Source organism: Vidua chalybeata, chromosome 22 (genome assembly GCF_026979565.1).
Source record: "Vidua chalybeata isolate OUT-0048 chromosome 22, bVidCha1 merged haplotype, whole genome shotgun sequence".
Lineage (NCBI taxonomy): Eukaryota > Metazoa > Chordata > Aves > Passeriformes > Viduidae > Vidua > Vidua chalybeata.
In genome coordinates this window covers 4211391-4231012 of record NC_071551.1, presented here as the reverse complement: position 1 = coordinate 4231012, position 19622 = coordinate 4211391, and the positions used below count along the sequence as shown (strand labels likewise).

At 49.1% G+C, this 19622-nt stretch overlaps 1 protein-coding gene across 4 annotated transcripts in view; it reads left to right on the top strand.

Annotated features, from left to right (window-relative positions):
* The window catches only part of CAMTA1 (calmodulin binding transcription activator 1), a 237283-nt gene that overhangs the window by 9687 nt on the left and 207974 nt on the right, over positions 1-19622 (top strand). For all 4 annotated transcript variants that reach the window (XM_053962596.1, XM_053962597.1, XM_053962594.1 and 1 more), the window contains exon 3: positions 13917-14035. In XM_053962596.1, the coding sequence (XP_053818571.1) occupies positions 13917-14035 (119 nt within the window). The remainder of the gene's footprint in view (positions 1-13916; positions 14036-19622) is intronic.

The following is a 19622-nucleotide window of genomic DNA, read 5'->3' as shown; positions in this document are numbered from 1 at the left end:
GGGAACTTCAAAGATACCAGCAGCACTTCAATTCAAATGGCTTCTTTCTTATCACTTTATTGAACAGGAATTAAATGAAAATATTTGGGGCTTTGCTGGCATGCTGGATGAAAAAACTCCCCATGTAGTATCTCTGGTATTACATAGGTCACACTGCTGTAAGTAACCTGTGTGTATACATTAACTATGTACTGCTGTAGTAACCTATGTGTACAGAAATAACACCTAACATTAGGTAATTTCAGGTGTGGGAGATACAGTTCACTAGGGGTTTGTGTCTCCCGGTAGAAAACCTCTTATTGAGGAGGAGAATGAATTCATTATCTAGATGGAACAGAGTTCATACACTGCTTCAAGTAACCCCTTAAAAATGCTTTATTCATCCTCATAGACACAAATTCTCATTGTTTTTACAGACCAGGAAGGATCTGGAAAGCCAGGCAGTGCTCCCCAAGACAGATAGAGCGGGGTACACACTGCTGTGGAGTCAGGGTGGTTGTGTTAGTCCTGGCAGCGGAGCTGTTCCCAACTAGTGCAGCAGCACTTCCTATGTTCCCAGGCTGTGCAGGCCAGGAGAAGGCAGGCAGAGTCCTGAACAACCTTGTCCTTCAGAGCATGGACCTTGTTGCTTTAATGAGCCATAGAAGCACAGAAGGAACTGCTCAAGCCTTGGAGGGAAGAGACAGATGTACACTCATATGTGCACACACAGAGCTGACTTGGCATTTCATTTAGGTTGTGGGTGATGTCAGGGTGATGTGACCCATGTTGGAGTCCCCATGGTTACATGGACAGTCCCTGTCCAAAGGGTGTCAGTGAATACTGCAGCGAGGGCTGTGACTGGAATGAACGGTTGTGCCAGATTCCCTTGGCAAGAACAGGAAGGTTGTTTGTGGCAGCAGTTGCTGTGTGTTTGCGGGGAGCAGCCTGAGTTCCTGCCACTTGCATGGGGGGGCTGCAAAAACAAACCCAACAGCTCTCCAGCATCCCTGTGTTTGGTACCAGTGAGGAGCTGTGTCAATGTTGGTCCCATAATTTCTCTCATCTCTTTTCATTACTTGGTCTTGCCTGGATACCCACATGGAAACTCAAGCCGCCTAGGAATGCTGGCCTGATATCACAGGGGCTGGAGGTGAGCTGGCTCAGGGCAGAAGCACTGCAGGCTGTGCTCCTTGGCTAAGCCAGGTGCCCATTTCTTGCTGAAGAAGAGGTGGCAAGGCAGGTCTGTCCATAGCTCCAGCACCTGCCACTCTGAGGGGAGTACTGGGGAGGAACTCAGCATGGACTGGCCCTCCACACCTCTGTGAGGCATCAACCAAGGGTCCCTGACTTGCATCAGGAAGTTGCTTCCTGTCCCTCAGCACCAAGGGATGCCTCTGTTAATCTGATATTATCTTCTGCTATAATGCTAACTATGAAGTACAACAGCTGTATGGCTACATCATGTCTCTGCTAAGCATATGGATCACCTTGAAAGAATAACCAAGGAGAGACATAAATTCCCTAGAATTCCTCAAGAAAATGGTAGCTCTTTGCCAGTGTGGCAACTAGAAAAGTTTCCATTTCCAGCATATTTTGACACGCTGAAGGAAACAACTGTCTTAGCTGATCCTGTGGCTGCATTAGTATTTGTGGGTATTTATAGGACATTGTACCAGATGAGCTTTCTGACCGTCGGGAGTGAGCCTGTCATTCTGGAGCCTCTTCATCAATGTGCCTTTCACGCTCCACGAGATTAGCAGCTGCTGAAAATAGGAAAAAGGAATTTTCCTTTCTTCTGTCTTAGAAGAGGCCCATCACACCATCCTCCTTTCGTCTGGGCTTGGAAACAGCTTCGGTCCTTAGCAAAGCCAAAGCACCAACAGGTCTTTTTAAAGAAGTTCTGCTCCCAGGAGGATCTAAGGGAAAATATCCCTTTTGTGTGTTTAGTCACACACATCAAAGGAAACAACCGTTGCAGTCTTGGTTTGCATTGTGCAGGCATTAGCTGTGGTGCAGTTCTGCAGGGCTCTGCTCAAGGAGGCTGAAGTGCCCGTGCTCATCAAGCTTTGACAGAGATGGGGCAGGCTCAGCCGGGCCAGAACATGCCACTCCTTGGGCTACGTCAGTTTTGAGAAGAAGAGAGCGATTTCCTTCATGTCGTGGGAGCCCCTTCACTCCCCCCCGGCCCCATGCAGTGTATGCCGAGTGGGATCTGTGACACTGTCTCACAGACTGTGCCCGAGGGATGGGCAGGACTCCCTTAAACCCTTAACATCTCCGTTGGCCACTGTAACTTGGTTCTCTCTGCAAATCACAAATCCTCATCTCCCTGCACAGTGCCAAGAACGCCTGTTTCACCCGAGCAACGTGCTTTGCACCCCAGAACGATGCGGTTGTGGAAGAGGGCCTACAGCACCCCGAATATTCAGCACTACTGAAAAATGGGGAGATAACTTTTGCAGCCTCGGGGCCGCCGGTCAGGGCAGGGCAACAGCTCCCGGGCTTCGTCCGCCACTTAGAAAGGGGGTAGAGCCTGGGAGCTGCTCCTCGCTTCTCCGCTCTAGGGGCTCCTCCGTCCCTCCCGGAAGCGCTGGGACCGGCTCAGCGGGGCAGACGCTCTGACCAGGGCACGCCGCTTCGGCGTTACTGAGGGCGGTGACAAACGCGGGTCGCAGGTGGCGCCTCGCACAAAACGGCCCCGGGGCGTCTCGGCGGCGGTAATTTCGCTCTCCCGGTGTAGCCTCGGCTCCGGTGCGCGGGGCGGGGCGGCTCCGCCGGGCGGGGACTGGCGGCCGCGCCAATCGCCGCCTTTGTTTGGGGTCACCGGGCGCGGGGGGGGCGGTGCCCGCCGGGGCCGCGCGCAGCCAGTGGGCGGGGCCGGGGCCGCGCGCAGCCAGTGGGCGGGGCCGGGGCCGCTGCCGGCCGGCCGGGCGGGCCGCGCGCCCCATTGGTGCCGCGCGCCGTCAGTCTGGCGGACGGCGCTGCTGGTTGGCCGCCGGCGCGCGCGGCACCGTGCGTCAGCCGCTTAGTCCCGCCTTTCCCGCGGAGCGATTGGTCCCGGCGGCCGTCGGTTGCGTGCCCTCGGCCCTCCAGTGGCTGCTGCGGCCGTCGATCACGCGTTCCGTCCCGCCCCCGCTCGCCCGCCCAGCGCCGCCGCTGAATGGCTGAGGCGCGTGCCACTGAAGCGCTGCCGCGCTGCCATTGGCGGGGCGCTGTGTCAATCGCGCCCATCCCCTCCGGGGACCCGCCCCCGGCCTGCCACGATTGGCCACCGGGGATGTCAGTGCGGCAGATTGACCAATGGGAGGCGCGGGGCGTGCGCGGTGCGCGCGGGGCGGCCGGGCCGGCGGCGGCGCGGGAGGAGGCGGCGCGCGCCTGGTCCCGGTCGCGAGGAGGCGGAGGAGGATGTGGCGCGCGGAGGGGAAATGGCCGCCGAAAACAAGCCGGAAGGTGAGAACGCGGCCGGGCCGCCCCCGCCCCGCGCCGGGCCCCGCGCCCGGCCTGCCCGCTGGGCCGCCCCCGCCCCCCACCACGGCCCCGCCGCGGGGCGGTGGCGGCGGCACAGGCCGGGCCGCGCGGCGCGAAGTTTGCGGCGGCGGCGCCCCCGCGGGGCCGGGCCGGGCTGGACCGGCGGGCGGGCCATGTGCGGCAGCAAGGCCGCGTGGCGCGGGGGCCGCGGCGGCCGAGCCGGCCCGGGCCCGGGCCCGGGCCCGCCTCCCGCCGCCCGCCGGCACGTGCCCGCCCGCCGCCAACATGGAGGCCCCGGCGGCGCGGCCGGCGCGGGGCCGCCGCTCGCCACGGCCGGGCCGGGCCGCCCCCGCCGCCCCCCCCGCGGCGGCGGCGCACGTGCCTCGCGGGCGCGCGCTCGTCTGAAGCAGGGTGGCCTTGGCCGCGGCCCCGCCAGACCGGGGCCTCCGCGCCGCGGGCGGGCCGGGGGCGGGCGGAGCGGCGGGCGCGAAGGTGAGCGCGGCGCGGGCCCGGCCCCGCCGGGAGCCCCGGGGCGCCCGACTGAGGCCGAAAGTTGCCGGCGCGGCGGGAGCGGGGCCGGCGCGTCCGCAAGGGGGAAGCGCCGCTCTGCTGCCGCTCCTGCCCCCGGCCCGGCGGGAGCGGGGCCGTGGCCCGGGTTCGCCGGGAGGCGGTTTGGATATTTCGCGTTATTTGGGGTAAGTTTGTCCCGGCCCGCTTGGGCAGCGGTGCTACCCCGGACTCCGCCGGCCGGGTGGTCGTGGCCGGTACCGGTGTCGCCGCCTCCATTTTACAGGGGCGGGAGGAGAGAGCAGAGGGCAGTTCACATCCCCTGCCTAAATCCGGTTGAACATTCCAGCACCCCAGGGATTGGCCTGGTAGTTGGGCACCTCAAGGAACGGTGTTTAGTAGTAAGTAATAGGGATTCTTTTTTCTTTATTCGCCACAGCACATGTACACCCTCGCCTGCAACCCATTTGCATTCTTTACTGGGAAACCCCTTCATAGAATTCACGGGTTCTTATCCCACCTTTTGTCTGGATTTTTTTTCTCAGATTGCTTTGGGAATATATTTTTTGGGTTGTTTCTTGGTGGTTGTAGAGCCCTCTGGGCATAGGTTTGAGTTTTGATTGCGCCGTGAAATTCAAAGGCACTGCAGAAATCTAAAATTTAAGTAGTAGAGGTGATTTTGAGTGTTGTTGGCTTCATCTTTTACTAATCTCTTTGATGCTCCCAAATCCATTAGTTCGATCTTTGCTTTGGTCTGGAAAACGTCGGGCTTCATTCTTTTCTCACTTGCGTTGAAGTACATGATTAGCTGCGCTGAAGTAGTGAAATGCCACCTGGCTAACGGAGGTGTGAGCGAGAAGAGAGCGAGCGTTCACCTGGACTTCCTGGCTCAGATTGTGACGTTTTCATTCTCTTGGGGGTAACAGTATTGTCACTAAAGCACAGTCGGGTTCGATTTACTTTTCGGGCTTCCTGTGCCAACATACGATGGATTTTTCCGGTGTAAAGCACAGGTTTCAGTGTGCTCAGCTCTGTGAGGCTGCAGCTCTACGGACAAGGCAGGTCAGTGCTCTCTGGCTGGGAAGGTAACTTGTCCTTTCCGCTTGTTATTTACTGCAACTTTTGTCATGTTTGGTCTTGGCAACTAGTTTAAGGGGGCAGCGGGTGAGGTGTGTCTTTGCTGAGCAGCTGTGTTTGCTCTTTCGAGTCGGGCTGTGCAGGAGCTGCCAGTGCCGCCGGTGTGCCTGGCGCTGCTGTCCGGTGTCTCTGCTGGCTGGGCCGGCGCTGTCTCTGCTCTGTGCCCGTGCAGAGCATCGCGGAGGTGGGAGCGGAGCAACCCCGGCTCGGCACCGGCGCCCGGGGTGATCTCGTACGAAGTCACAGAGCTGCTCCCCCGCTGACCTACTTTTGCGGTGGATTTTCAAGGAGACGACATATAAACCATTCATTCCTTAAACCTGAACTCCACCTGTCAGAAACTTAAATGGGAATGCTTTTAAGGCATGATTCAAGCAGAGTGTTTCACCAGTAGTGCAGGTGCTGGTGGAGAGAACACAAGTTGCTTTAGATTTTAGTTACTTCAATGAGTTAAAAGCGGATGTAAATGGCAGCTCACGGGCCGGCGCTGCTTTCATTGGGGAGCCGCCTGCTCCATCCCCCCAGCGCGGTGCAGCAGCGACGAGCCTCTGAGCAGCAGCGCACGGCTCTGCAGACCTGCCTGGCTTTGGAGCTCCCTGCCGAGCTGCTGTCGGGGTTTTTTGTGCTCCGGGAGCAGCGGGAGATCCCTGGCGGGAGTTGAGGTTTGGAATGAGGCTGGCGCCGCTGTCCCCTGGCTGCAGGAGAGAGTTCCACGGCTTGGAAAACTCGGGTGAGTTTCCTCTTTTCTGGTTTCCTCGGGCAGGATAAGGCTGCTTCAGTGACCGAGCGGCTCTTGCCATCCTGCAGCAGAGGGTTTGTGGGTTTTGTAGTTCCTGCTGTGTTTTGTGCATCTGAGCTGAGCCGGGAAGACTGACCCTTGGCGGTGCCATCTTGGCAGCTGTGATAGCTCTGAACTTGATCAGGGGGTGCTAAGGAGGGGGTCCTTCTAAAAACTTCCTTTTTCTAATTTAAAATTCAAAAGGGGAAGAATGTACACAGGCGGCCTTTTAATTTTGCGTTCTCACAGCCAGGTACCTCTAACGGAGAGCTTTGCAGAGAGTAGTGCCTGTGTGTTTTTCGTGTGGCTGGTGCAGGGGCCCGGAATTTTGTTGTGTGCTGAGTTCGGTTAGGTGCAGTTGTTGAATTTTCTGTCTGTTAGTTGAGGCAGGGTCATAGGTGGGATGGCAGGAGAAGGTGGTGTTTCTGCCAGCAGCTCTTGAGCTGAGGGTACTGGTGGCGGACTGAAGAGGGCAAGTGGAGCCTCAGATGTTCGTGGCTTTGGAGGAACAACAGCCTTTTGACAACAAAACATTCCAGATTTGGTTGTTAAACAGCAAAATATTCACTTCCTTTGTGGAAGTGTTACCTCAGGTTTTATTACTAAACAAACCTGAACTTAGGATGTGCTGATGGCTGGGGTTGTGTGCTGCAGGATTGGATTGTCACGGGGAGGAGGCAGCATTTGACGCTCGGCTCAGTCCACTCCTTGCCCCAGAATTTTTGCTGAATCTCAGCACTGGGATTTTACCAAAATTTCTGTTGTCAGAATTGAAAGCAAACTCTCTCCTGGTGAAGTTTCTAGACCCTCTTCATGGGCTATCAGCCAACAGGACGGGTTCAGGGAGTGAGTTTCATTCCTTTTTTCCTCATATAGGAGGAACTATATGTTTGTGAGGTCAGTTTTTTGAGTAGTTTTGATACTACAATCCTGTTATTCCTGATGCAAGGCTTAGGACTTGTTTAAAACTCTGTTTTTTAAATTTAATTCTGCATCTCTTCTTGTTAATGATTTTTCACAATTACTTAAAGGTTTTTTGGTTTATTTGTGTTAATTTTAAAGCTACATATGTAGGAAATCTTCCTGGAGCTGTATTAACTCAGATTTCATTTTCTGTTTCAGAAAATGATGTAGTGAAGCGATGATGTAGAAGTACAGTTAAATCGGATACCTTTAAATTTAGTATTTAAAGATTCAGTGCTGACCTTACATTACTAGTGGTCTTAAATGGCTCTTATAAAGACCTCCTTACATTGGTGGGTGTTGTTGGAGGAAGGGGCAGTAGCTATCCTCCTTCTGTCCAGACAGCATTCAGAAAGAGGGAGCTGGAATTTGACCTTTCTTTTTCAATGTCTCTCTGTCTCTGCTTCAATAAGCCACATGTGTCTGAAAGGAAAAAAAACCCAACCAACAAACCCAAACATTGTTAAGGAGTGATACCAGGCTGGGTGGAGTGCTTGTGGAATACCAGGCTGTTTAATTGAAATGCAGTGCTTCCAGCAGCTTCCTGCAGCTTCGGTGTTCCCTGCCTTCCGCTTCCACACCTTGCTGAATTTTCGCTTTGTAGTTTTCTCCCCTCATTTTGCATCCTGTTTTCACCTTCCTTGGCTCCTGGCAGCCCTGTGTTGTGTTAGTGCTGTGTTAAACCCCGTGGGTTTGGAAAGGCAGGTTTGCCTGCGGGTGCTGGTGCCTTTGGGGTACGGCACCTGCCCTATTGCCAGGGCAATGCTGAAGGGCCACTCGGTGCTGAGGAGCAGTCATGGCTCTGGATGAATGACAGCAGACTGTTCTCACTGGACATGGAGTGCTTGCTGTCCTTCTGCTCACAACGCATGCTTTGGTTCAGGGGGCTGGGTTTTTCCAGCCAGCTCTCCAAGTGGGTTTCCAAAATCAAACTCTTTGTGGTATGAAAAGAAAGAAGTTAAAATATCTGTTGCTGGTGGCTGCCAGCCTGTAGGGTCAAAGTAAGTAACTGCCCCAGCCTTAGCCAATATGTGAGGACTTCTGGGAAATGTGTTGGAGTGTTGAGAACATCTGTAGTATTGGAAAGATGGTTGATTTTTTGCTAGACGTGGCCAGTAATATCCACCACACTTTGACTTCATTGCCGTTGAATTTGATGATGTAATTTTAGTGAAAACCAAGGAGTGAAGGAGTTGATGACATGTCTCAGCCAGAGTTGGTGGTGGTGAGCAATGGTTTCATCGTTCTGGTGCACTTGTCAGATTCAGCAGCAAAGCAGTGAAAGTCAGGTATGAACATGAGAAGCTACAAGGAGAGGCTGAAGTGACTGCGCTCTTTGAGCACTCCCAAAGTTTGCTTTTAGAGTAGGTCCTTTTATGCACCTTCTGACTGTAAAGGAATTCTCCTCTTGCTCCATTAGCAAGTGCTTGGAGCCTGCCTAGGTGGGAGAGGGAAAGAGGAGCTTGTTTTGCTGGTGGGGGAAAGTAGACTCCGAAGTGTTGCGCTGGGCGCTGAGCGTATGGCATGAGAAATAAACAGCTGATTGTGTCACCCAGCCCTCAGCCAGTGTGTGGGCCTTCATTAGGGAAAATTTGGTTCTCAACCCTTCCCCAAAATGCGCCCTTTGCAGTTTTACCTAACTAGTGTTCACACTGAATTTAGTTATAAAATGTCAAGAAACTGTATGCTATGTGAAAAGGACAACGGGACTTTGGTGTAGCATGTGGGGAGAACTGGGCCACTGATGCACAACAGCAGCTTTAGCTATATTTGTGTTTCTTATGGTTTTAGAATTGTTTGTAGAGTTTGTCATAGCAACAAAGTATTTATCACAAATATTCCAAGGCACTAAGGCTAGATTCAGTAACTTCTAGAGGAAAATTGTTTTGTTGCTAATCCTTCATACTGCCACCGTTCCTGTGAGTTCCTCCTCATCCTTTCTGGGTTTTTTCCTTCCTTGCTTATTCTGTGTAGGCAGCAGTCATGGCCATGCACATGCTGGTTTGTGTTGGTCTTTTTGCTCCTTTTGTATATTTTTTACCTTTGCCTGAACTGATTAGTCTTTCCTTGGTGCTCCCCTCAGCCCTGGGCTGCATCCTGTGCTGAAGGCCTGGGAATGCATTTGCTCAGCCAGTGTCTGACCGAGTGCTGGCATCCAGCGGAGCCCTGCTGAGACAGCAGCACTGCAGAGCTGGACCTGGTTATCTTCTCTTAGCCACTCTTGATTGATATTTAGAAATCTGCTTTTGTTGCCAAGAGATTTACTACTGTAATGATACAAATATTTCTAGCAAACAGACCAAGAACTGTTGGGTTTGCTTCTGTTGCTGCTTGTTTATGGATGGAAGATGCCAGGATTGAAGTTTAACTGTGAGAAATATGCATGGCAGTCCTGCAGTTGTTTGGATCTGGAGTAATTCTTTGCATTTATTTCTTCCAGGTGGAGTTTGTTGGATCTGTCTGTGTCTGGAGGTCAGCAAGTGACTGGGTGGCTATGGTGGCCTCTGTGCACTGTGTTTTTGTGGCACCACTTGTTCACTGTAGGGCTGCAACTCTGCCACTGCAGTGGTTGGTCAGTGGTGGTAGGGTCAGCTGGATGCCTGTCCCTTCCCCAAATAAGCATGATATTGGGATTTTAGTAGTTTGTTTTCTACTAAAGTGCCCATTTGTAATGTTTAAACACCTCTTCCCTCTCTTGAGGTTGTTAAGGACATGACTAGCCCTAAGTTATTATTTCATAATAATGGGTTTATAAAACTTGTGTTTGTGAGTTTATAGCTTACTTGTTATTTATTTCCAGAATAGACCTGTCTGCAGATCACCAGCTGATGAACACCCTTTTGGCTATTTCTTTCTTTTCTAATTACATATTATATAGGCAAACTGTGGTAGTTAATGGGGCTGCAGGTCTAAATTCACCTCCAGGATCTCCAAAGATTTAAGAACCAGTTAAAGAAAAAGAAAAGGGGGTAAGGGGTTGTTTGGAGAGTGGGGGTAGAGCACAGACTCTCTGTGATTTGCTGTTGTGCACTTCAAAGTTTTATGGCCCGTGGTGCATCCCTTGGGAGGATAAAGTGCAAGGAGCATGAAGAAACCCATAAAATGACGAAGGGTTTATGTGGTATAATTAATGTGGAACTTTCCATGAACTTTATAATACTTACACTTTCTTAATTCTACATGAGTTTCTGGTTTGCTAATAAGTAATCTTGAAGATTGCTAATGGAACTTAAATTTTGCACTTTCATCCTGAATTATAACAGGACACATTGTAGGCTGCTGTATTTTAGTCTGTAGCTTCCTTACTTGAGTTCTCAGCTGTGGCTGTGCCTGCCTTGGGAAACATTTTTGAGCTGTGGCCAGCTCTGCACTAAAAACCCCCGTGTTGATAGAGCTTTACTGGCAAATCCTTCCCGTGCATTGTGGCTCTGCTTGCACAGACACTTTTTATTGACACTGGATTGATTTGCAGATCTTGGTGTTGTTAGTTGCACCCGTGGCAAAAATAAATGAGGAGAAGGTTCAAGTAAAAATCTGAATTTGCAGATATTAAAACCAAATCAGTGCTGGGATGTTGCAGCTCCTGCTTTTAGCTACCGAAGAAATTTTACTTGGCGATAAATGGAGGAGTTTGCCTGCTGGGTACTCTGCCTGCCGTGCTGGATGAGCAGGGCTGCAGAGCAATGTGGACCCTTGTTCTTCTGCCTTCACCAGGAGCCCCCATGGTGGTGGATGGGCTCATCAGCTGCACTAGCAATGGCAGATTTGATGTGAGGGGGTGTTGCTCCACCTCCTTAAAAATGTCATGGTGTTATTTGTGAGGAACGGGACCTCTTGTTCCACCAGTACCCTCAGTGCTACTGGGTGAATAATCCTCTTCTCCTCTCCTGTTCCCAGCTTCCCCAGACATTCCTCCCTGTAGGAATATATTGTGTAATTCCAGAGGACTGAGAAGCAAGTTTGAAGGCAAATGTGTGTACATCGTTTGGGACTATGGGTTCATTCCAGAGGACTGAGAAGCAAGTTGGAAAGCAAGTGTGTGTACATCATTTGGGGCTTTGGGTTCTTCACTCATATAGCTGGTTGGCTGATTTCATCCTTTTCCAAGGTCAGACCTGGTTTAGAGGTCACTGGATTTAGGATTTGCATCCCATACTGTGATGGTTGTGTGTTGTTCTGACCGCACGGCTTCAGGAGTCCATAACGAAAAGCTGGTTGGATTGAGGCAGGAGGCAGTTGTTTTTCACATAGGGGATTTTTTTGGAGTGAGGAAATGCCATTGCTAAATGCAGCAAAGGGAGGCATCCGTGAGATGTAGTCGTGTTACAGGATGGTGAGAATGACCTTCCATTGCTGTAATAACAGAAGGTGGGAGATGCTAACAACAGGAGTTGGAAGGTTTAGCGTCAGCAAGTTCTGACAACTTCTACCACAACATTTTAAAGGGCTCTATTATCCATAGGCACTTTCTGGATTAATAATACTGATAATTGATGACAATGGAAGAAAGTTAATAAAACGAGCTGAATAATTAGAGGTCTGCCAGCCCTGCAAAATAATGGAATGAGTGATAGAGGGCTTGACTGATACGGAGGTAAGGGGAAGTAATACAATTAATGTCAATTAAAATGTGCCCATGGAAAATAAGCTGATGAGATGTAACTGGGATGTAGTTTGGCTGATAAAAGCAATAATGTGTGCTGTAAAATACTTTGCGCCTTAATGAATTGAATGTAGAGCAGTGCAATGTTTTGAATGAGAAATGGAAATGGTGTAAAATGAATGCAGGGAGTGAGAAGTGAGTAGTGGCTGCACTGGGAGGTGGATCTGGAAATGGCTGGGAGCTGCTGGCATGGCAGGCCTTGCTTGGCTCTGGTCTTTGCCACAGGCAAGTTGTGTTTTTGTGGATAACCCCAGGTATCACAACTTGGGTGTCTGTGAGGCTTTGAGTGGCCCAAGTGCAGGGAAATAGCGGTGACAGTCATACGTGCAGAGGATTGGCTGGGGAAAGCATGTGGCCAAAACCCCTGTAGAGCTGATACCTTTTGAGGCTACCTAGAACAGAGGCTAGACAGTGTTAAAGGAATAAAGTAGATTTATTAAAAGGCCATCTAATAATACACCTTGGGCAGTGCAAGAGCCTGACCGAAGCTACACCCAAGGTGGACGGTGGGTCAGGAGTTTTCACACTTTTATAAGTTTTGGTCCACTTACATATTGGGATTAATTACAATTGTCTGATTACAGCTTTAGGTTATGCAGTCCCATCTTCCCAGTTTGCTCTCTTCAGTTCGCTATTGTTTATGCTTTTTGGGCCTGAAGCTGCAACGGTTGGTTCTTGGGCTGGAAAAGGATTGTTTTGTGTGACTGAACTGTGAGGAGAACTTGCTAACACTTTATATGGAGTTCAGAGTTATATACTAATGCAGTACAGAATCTGACAAATATGAAAGCTAAAACTAAAGGCAACAGAGTCATGGTCTGAAATACTCAATATCCAGATAGAAATCCTGGAATGGCGTAATGGAGAGCACCCTCTCCCTGATTTCTTTAGCAGTCCAGCAGAAATCAATCCTGCCTGGCTGCTCCTTGCCCAGGAGGAAGTTGGGAAGTGGCAGCCCTGTTGATTTAGTCCAACACAGTTGCACAGTAAAGTTCCCAGTAACTCAGGGAGCGTGCAGGACTCATAAATTACAGAGCAGCTCACGTTTATCATACACATCGCTGCTTATCTTGTAAACTCATCTGCTGGGCTTGCACGAGCAGTTGATTTAACAGCATGTATATTGTTGAACTTGACACATCCAAGAGTCTAATCAAGCTTTAAGAATACCAGGGATGTCTGGATGCTGGTGTGAAGTCTCTGCAATCCTAAGTAATTCCTAAGAACGATCGTGGGCCAGGCTCGGTCGGGTTCACTGCAGGTCACAGGGAATGTCTGTGTTGTACGGAATTGCAGAGGAGTTTTATCATAGTGCTGGCATGTGCTTTAGGATATAAAATGGTTATATGTGTAAAATGAAGTTAATATCCTTTTTCTGTACATTTCCAACTGGGAAATGACTATAAATTAATTTTGTAGGGTATAATGCCAGTGAGTAACTGTACTGCTTGTGTAGCACTGCCCAGGATGTGTCATGGGATGCATGAGGCTGGTGGAAGATGACAGAGATATGGTGTGTTTGGAGGGAGAACAGATCAAGTTCTGCATTGTGGACAGTCTCTCTTATGCTGCTGTTCCAGTTCCCTTTCCTGTGGGGACTGATTTGGTTGATAAACACGTGGTTTTCATGGGTGCTTTGATTCTTTCAATGGTGTTAGAGAGTGATAGACACCTTCAAGGTGATGCTGGTGTGGGCTTTTTGGGATTTGGGTCTTTTAAGGGGAATTGATGCACCTTCTACATATTTAGCAGTAAAAAAGAATAATTTTGTATTATTTAGAATTTCTGCTTTTGAGACCCTTGAGCATGGTGAGATAGGAAAATTTTCATTCCTCTTCCTCACTCTTATGTTGAGGAACTGCATTTACTTTCTGAGTTGTGAATGGAAATAGAAGTAACCTGGGTTTGATCAGGTATGGAGTGTTTTAGTTTTAAATGAACTAACAGAGCTTGAGTTGCATTTCTGCTGCAGCTTGACAAAATTATAGCAGGTGCTGGGGCTCGGTGCTTATTTACTTGCAAATCCTGTCAAGTGTGAACTTCATTTATGACTTCCCTGGCAGGTCGTGCCGCTGTGGTCACAGCTTCTACAGTGTTTTGTTGCTGTTGCTTTTAAAATTTGCCACTGAGGGAAATAATGAGCTAAAATAGCCACAGGTAAGCACACGCAGGCTCCTTGTGTCCAAATTCATTGAAGTTCTTCTAAAACTTTGCAACGGAAATAATTAAACTGTATTTATATTTCTGAAATAAAGTTGCAGTTTCAACAGAAAAAGTTATTTGTCTTATTGGCATGGCAAATTGCTCTTTTTGGACAGGAGAACTGGGGGGGTTTCCAAGTCTTGTCATCGCTTGAGTCTCCTGGTTGCAGCCATGCATTCTCCTGTATATACATCATGTATCTCCTCTTTTTTCTAGATGATCATGGGAACAGCAATGGCAGTCATGTAAAAATCTTTTTACCGAAGAAGCTGCTTGAATGTCTACCAAAATGTTCAAGTTTACCGAAAGAGAGGCACCGCTGGAACACTAACGAGGTAGTTAAATCTCTTACTTATTCTTAAGTGTACCAGCTTACTTAATGCTTATGGATTATTTCGTAAGAGCATGCCGTGCAAGTTACAGGATATGAATTCCCTGGCTCTGGAACCTGTTCCATAAATAATGAGTCCTAGTACGTACTGAAAGTAAGCTTTAAGTGAGACTTGAAGGCAAATGTGGAAGTTGACTTCTATTTTAGACTTCTAGGAGTCTATTGTTTGTGTGTGTGACTTGTCTCAGAGTCAAATTTCACATCACCTTAATGACCTGTTTCAAAATGGTTTAAAATTAGATAGGTGTGTTTGTACCATGAGGAATAAAGTGTTACTTTCCTGTGCATGAAGACTTACGAACAAAAAAGTGGTGTGTGTTCTTTCCTGCCGCCCAGGGTCCTGGGAAATAACCAGCTTACCTCTGTCTGAGTTGAGAATCTCGTTAAGAATAAGGAAAACATAGAACTGGCTGTTTTTTACTGGAATCCAGTTACTCTGAGTATGCTGGTTCACAGATCACCTGTTACTGCATTATGGTTGGGGTAATTTAAATAAAAAAGAAGTCTTTTAAATTCTGTGGACCAAGGTGAAGTTAAAGAATAACCTAGGTAGCTCTACAATCCCTAGGCTTTATTCCTGCTGTGCAGCAATGCTGAATGTCCCATGGCAATACCCACAGTGTGTAGTTTTAGTTTTTAGTAGCTCTGTCTTGCCATATTTATGGGAATCACTTAATAATAGAGGAAATCCACTTAGAGAAATTACTGTAAAACTCCAGTTAGTGTCTGCTTGTTGAGAGCTGACTGGTCCTGTTCCTCTGATCCCTCGTTTGTAGATCTAAACTTGTTAACAGAACCTGTGCTCATGAGTTTAACACCTGCAAGTGGCAGCTGAGTGCAGGATCAAACACAGCTCACTTCTGTGTGTGTGTTTGCTGAGCGTAGAATCAATAACAGAGCAGTGACTGTGTGTATTTTTCAAAATTGGAGTCCTTACCCCTCTTCCTTTTGGTGTCTGGAAGTTACAATCAGGTATTTATTTTTAACATACCCAGTACTGTGAGAGAATGAATCGGGTCTTCGGGGCAGTTGCTGGCCTTGGCTTTTTTGTGTAGGTGTTTTTGTCATGGATCATTTGAATTAAAATGTAAATCATAGAAAATGTGGGTTGCAGTTTATTCTGTGATAATGTTTGTATTGATGGGGACAGGGCATGGAGCAGTGACAATTCTAGTGGCTCTGACGGATGATGTTTGGACAAACACAGCTGGGGGCAAGCAAGCTCTGCACAGGTTTGTGACAGAATGATGCTCTTCCCTCTTACTGTAAAGAGCTGCTTGTGGTGGGGTTTAGTCACTTTAATGTTGCTGCTGTCCCCAGTGTAGAACTTTGTGCACACATGGCTTTGGGTAGGATTGGTGTGTGGAGCTTCCTGTGAGTGCAGGATGTGGCAAAGTTCATTATGCAGCTGAAAACAGTTATTATTCATGAGCAGAAGCAGGAATGTGTAGGTGCTTGGTGTGGTGTATTAGGTTAGAGGGGAATTTGGTAGTGTGGCTTTTCTCCTAAGGGTCGTGTCAGTGTTTTTGGGAGCAAGGTTTGAGCAGCTCTGCCAGTGTATATTGCTGGCGTGGGATTGTCTGGTGCTGTAATTCTGGATGGATTGTTTGCTGATCGACACAGGTCATCAGCTGAGACATTAAAACCAGATTCAGCCCCTGCCAGTCTTATTGAATGTCAGATTCCTCTCTCTCATTTGTATCCCCTCTTCACAAATCTCTCACTGAGGCTGTTATGCCATGTGGATATGGAGCTGGGTCTGTCCATGGGTTGTAGCTCGTGCTGACTCTGCCAGCCTTTGTGGTGTGGTGTGGCTGGTGCAGTATCCCTGTTGCATGATTTAAATGAAAGAGCTTTTCTTGTGGCCAGAGATTTTTTGGCCCCACTAGCTCAGAGGGGGGGGAAAATAGAAAAAGCCAGAGTCTTATGCCTAGATGAAGTCTTGGAAATTTGTGTTAATTACGGGGGAGGAAGGAGCTGAGCTTCCAGATTTTACTGCCTTCCCCACCCCCAATCTGAAAGTTTAATTCTGTGCACTGTTATAAAACTTGAAATTTTCTTAGGGTATAATTGAATAATAATGTTGGACCACATTCCCGAGGCATTCCTAAGGGAATAAATTTTTTCATCTGAGTACACAGGTGTTCTGCCTGTGCTAGTGAAGACAGAAGTTGTAAAATAGAGAAGAAAAAGTTGTATTTTTATACAGTGTTATTTCCAGAATTTTTGTACTGATTTCAGAATCCTTTGTCCTGTGTTTGAGGTGTCTCCTGGACAGGGAAGTTTAGTAAAAGATGGAAAAGAAATGAAATGCCTAAACAACTTACAGATCTGAACACGTGTGACAATGCTGTCCTCTCTCAAATGGTGCATGTTGGGCAGTCACGGGTGTCAAGTCTCACCACGAGCTGCAGAGCCTGAGTGTAGCAGACATTGGTGTTGGGTTCATGCCCAGGGTGGTGGGGGCCAAACCCCCTAACCCAGCCACAACCCGACTCCTAAGCGTTCCCTTTGTGCTCCTTCGCATGGGGATGGATCAAGGAAACTTGAACACAGCTCTTGCCTGTCTCTTGTGGCCCTAAAGCCCAGAACACAGGTGTTCCCAGCTGTGGGGGTGGTGGGCAGCAGAATGAGCATGTGCAGCCACTGGGACTGGACTCCCATCGAGTTCTTGGTGCTGCTGGTGCAGAGGTCAAGGAGCAGCCAGGGTAGAGCATCGCCATGGGAACACTGCAAATAGCTTTTTCTGAGCACTTAGGACTGCAGCTTGAAAATGATGGTCAGATGTTACTCAGGGTTGGGTAGTTGGGAGGGAGAAACTGTGTCCTCTGAGAGCTCGGTGGGCTGTGGATGACTTTCCATGTAGTAAAATCACGTGATGAGCAGTGAGAGAAATGGAGCGCTTAAAAATGGTTCAAACATGTTATTGAGGTGCTTGCTTTCCATCGGATCGTGCATTTGCAACTGAAATGTTTGATGGAAATACATTTCCATACCAAGATGTCATCTTGTCTTAAATCAAGTTTATAGCGGTTTTATATTTCCTACTGAAGGAAGTGTTCCGTCTAATTCAATTTTTTTTACCAGAGATAGAAAATCTTAAGTTAAGCCTAGCAATTTAATTACAGATTTACATTTTTTAAATGCCTGCAAAGGTGCATTGTGCTTATTTCTCCAGCTCTAGGAGAGGATAGAGATGAGGCTTTCATATTATTTCTCACATTAAGACAAATGAGATAGTTGTGAGAAACTTCTGCAGTGCTTTGTGCTTGTGAGGGAGTTCCTCACTCTAAGTTGTTGTTCACTATGAACCATTTTAGGGTTTGTGAAATGCAGATCCTGTTTGGTTTCAGTGAGTGGATGGAGCAAAGGCTTCTGGCTCGGTGTGCTGGCAGTGCAGCTTGAGTGAGAATTTTGCAAGCACTGGATCTTGGCTCCCTTCCATGGGAGTGGGGCTGGGTTCTCAAAGCAGGGCTGCACAGAGCCACCCTCCAGGTGCCCCAGCTGAACTCCCGTGTTCCCTGACAGAGGTGGTGAAGCTGCTGCCTCATTACCTGTTAGCTACTTTGGACAGCAAGATACCTTGTCTGCAGGAGATGCATCCCATTGCCTTCTGTCTTGGAAGCAGGAGCTTCCCAGGGTGCTGGGGCTCAAGGATGTTGGAGTAACCTTGTCTCTGCACAGTGCTTGCCAGACACTGGAGTGCAGCTCTGAACAGAGATGCCGTTCGTTAACAGTTGGCAGCCGCAGTCATTAATCATCCTTGTAAACACTTAATGACACGGTGCGAGAAAGAAGAAAAAGTTAAACATTGGAAATGTAAAATGCTATCTTGGGCTTTGGTTCCAACAGGATTCTCTATTTACAGTCTCTTGGGAGAAGCCCAGAACTTCCATGGTAGAAAAAGCCTGCAGCAGTTGCTCCATGTGCTTAGGCTTGTCTGGAGGGGCATGGCAGAACTGCCCTGCTCTCTAGAGTCAGCCAGCATCCACATTTTGCAGATTCCAGGCTCAGGTACTGCTTGGGAGAGTATTCAAATAATGCAATTATGAAACTGTATTTGAGCATTATTTAGCATAGGAAGAAATCCTCTGCCTCTGCTGCCTGGGGGCCCGAGTCGCGTGTTCACTGACATCTCGATGTGCTCTGGTGTCCTTGCTTTGCTCGCATGACAGTGACATTCTCCTTTTTACTTGACAACGAGTTATTTGCCATCTTTTCTCTAAAGCACAGAGAAGATCTTGAAGGTTTGGAGAATTGCCTGAGGGACGTGAGGGACCCAGACTGATAGGGGGAGTGGGTCTGGAGCCTTCAGGCTGATTGTGATGCTCTGAAATGCTGGCAGGGAGGAAGTGAAAGCAATGCGTTCTTGCTGCCTGCTCCTCCAGCTCCCCTCGGCCGGCAGCTGGTCACCGCCCGGCTCCTGTCGCCACACGTTTGTACATCGAAGCCCCACTCTGCTACAGACCCGGCAGCAGGGCTACTGGTACTGCTTTTTTTTCTGCTTTTTTTTTTTTTTTTTTTTACTTTTAATGTCTCTTAAGTGCCTTTTAGAATCGACTCTTACATAAGAAAGCTTAAAAAACCCTCCTTGTTTTGTTTAAGGCTGCCCCGGACAGTGCGGTGTATTGTAACTCTTCACTGCGTGTTCCAGTTCATTCCTTGTTCACTGAAGTAGTTGAATGTGTTACAAATATGTGATATTGAGCAAATGTATAGGACCAGTTTCTGTCACCAGCCCAGCTGGAGCAGGGAAGGGTTGTTGGTGCAGGTCAGTGTCCCCTCAAGATGACAAAACTCAGTGGAAAAGGAGCAGTGCTCAGTACAGCTCCCTGTGGACTCTGAAGTCCAGCATATTTTTTTAAATGCTTTACATCAATTCATTCAGATGTATTCAGCTGGAGCGTGGGGTTCCCGAAGCCAGAGGCCACTGGTGGCTGTTGTGAGAGCCCTGTGCCTGCTTAGGAGCACTCCCAGGGCTGGGACATCCTCGCGGTCTGTGTCAGCTCTGGGGTTTCTCAAAAGCAATAAGAATATTGAATTTAGACTAATTGCCTGCTGCCCACGTGATCGCAGTATAAAATCCTCCGATGGTAATGGCAAATGCTGTTACTAGAAATGCTGTTGGGTTCTGTTCCACCTGATGATCCCCCGCTGGAGGAGCAGCAAGGAAGTGGTTGTGGACCAGCTTGTGTGCGCTCGCACATAGCAGCTCCTCCTGCCTCCGCTGCTCTGGCACCTGGGGGTGCCCTTTGTGTGGTGCTGAGCTGGGACTGAGGCACATTACAACAAGGGGTTGGGAATGGCAGGTTGCTGGGGGCAAAGTGTTTGCCAAGGGCTGCAGCAGCCAGAGCATCCATAAAATCCAGAGTGCCAGTGTCGATTCTCACCCTTTGTTTCAGTGGTGGTGGTGGTCTGTGAGGTCCTGTGCCTCGGAGAGTTCTCTCCCACCTGGCTTTGTCACCAGGGAGCTGCGTGCCTGCGCTGCCAGCCAATGGTACTGTTCGTCCAGAGCCTGCCCCTCCTCTTGG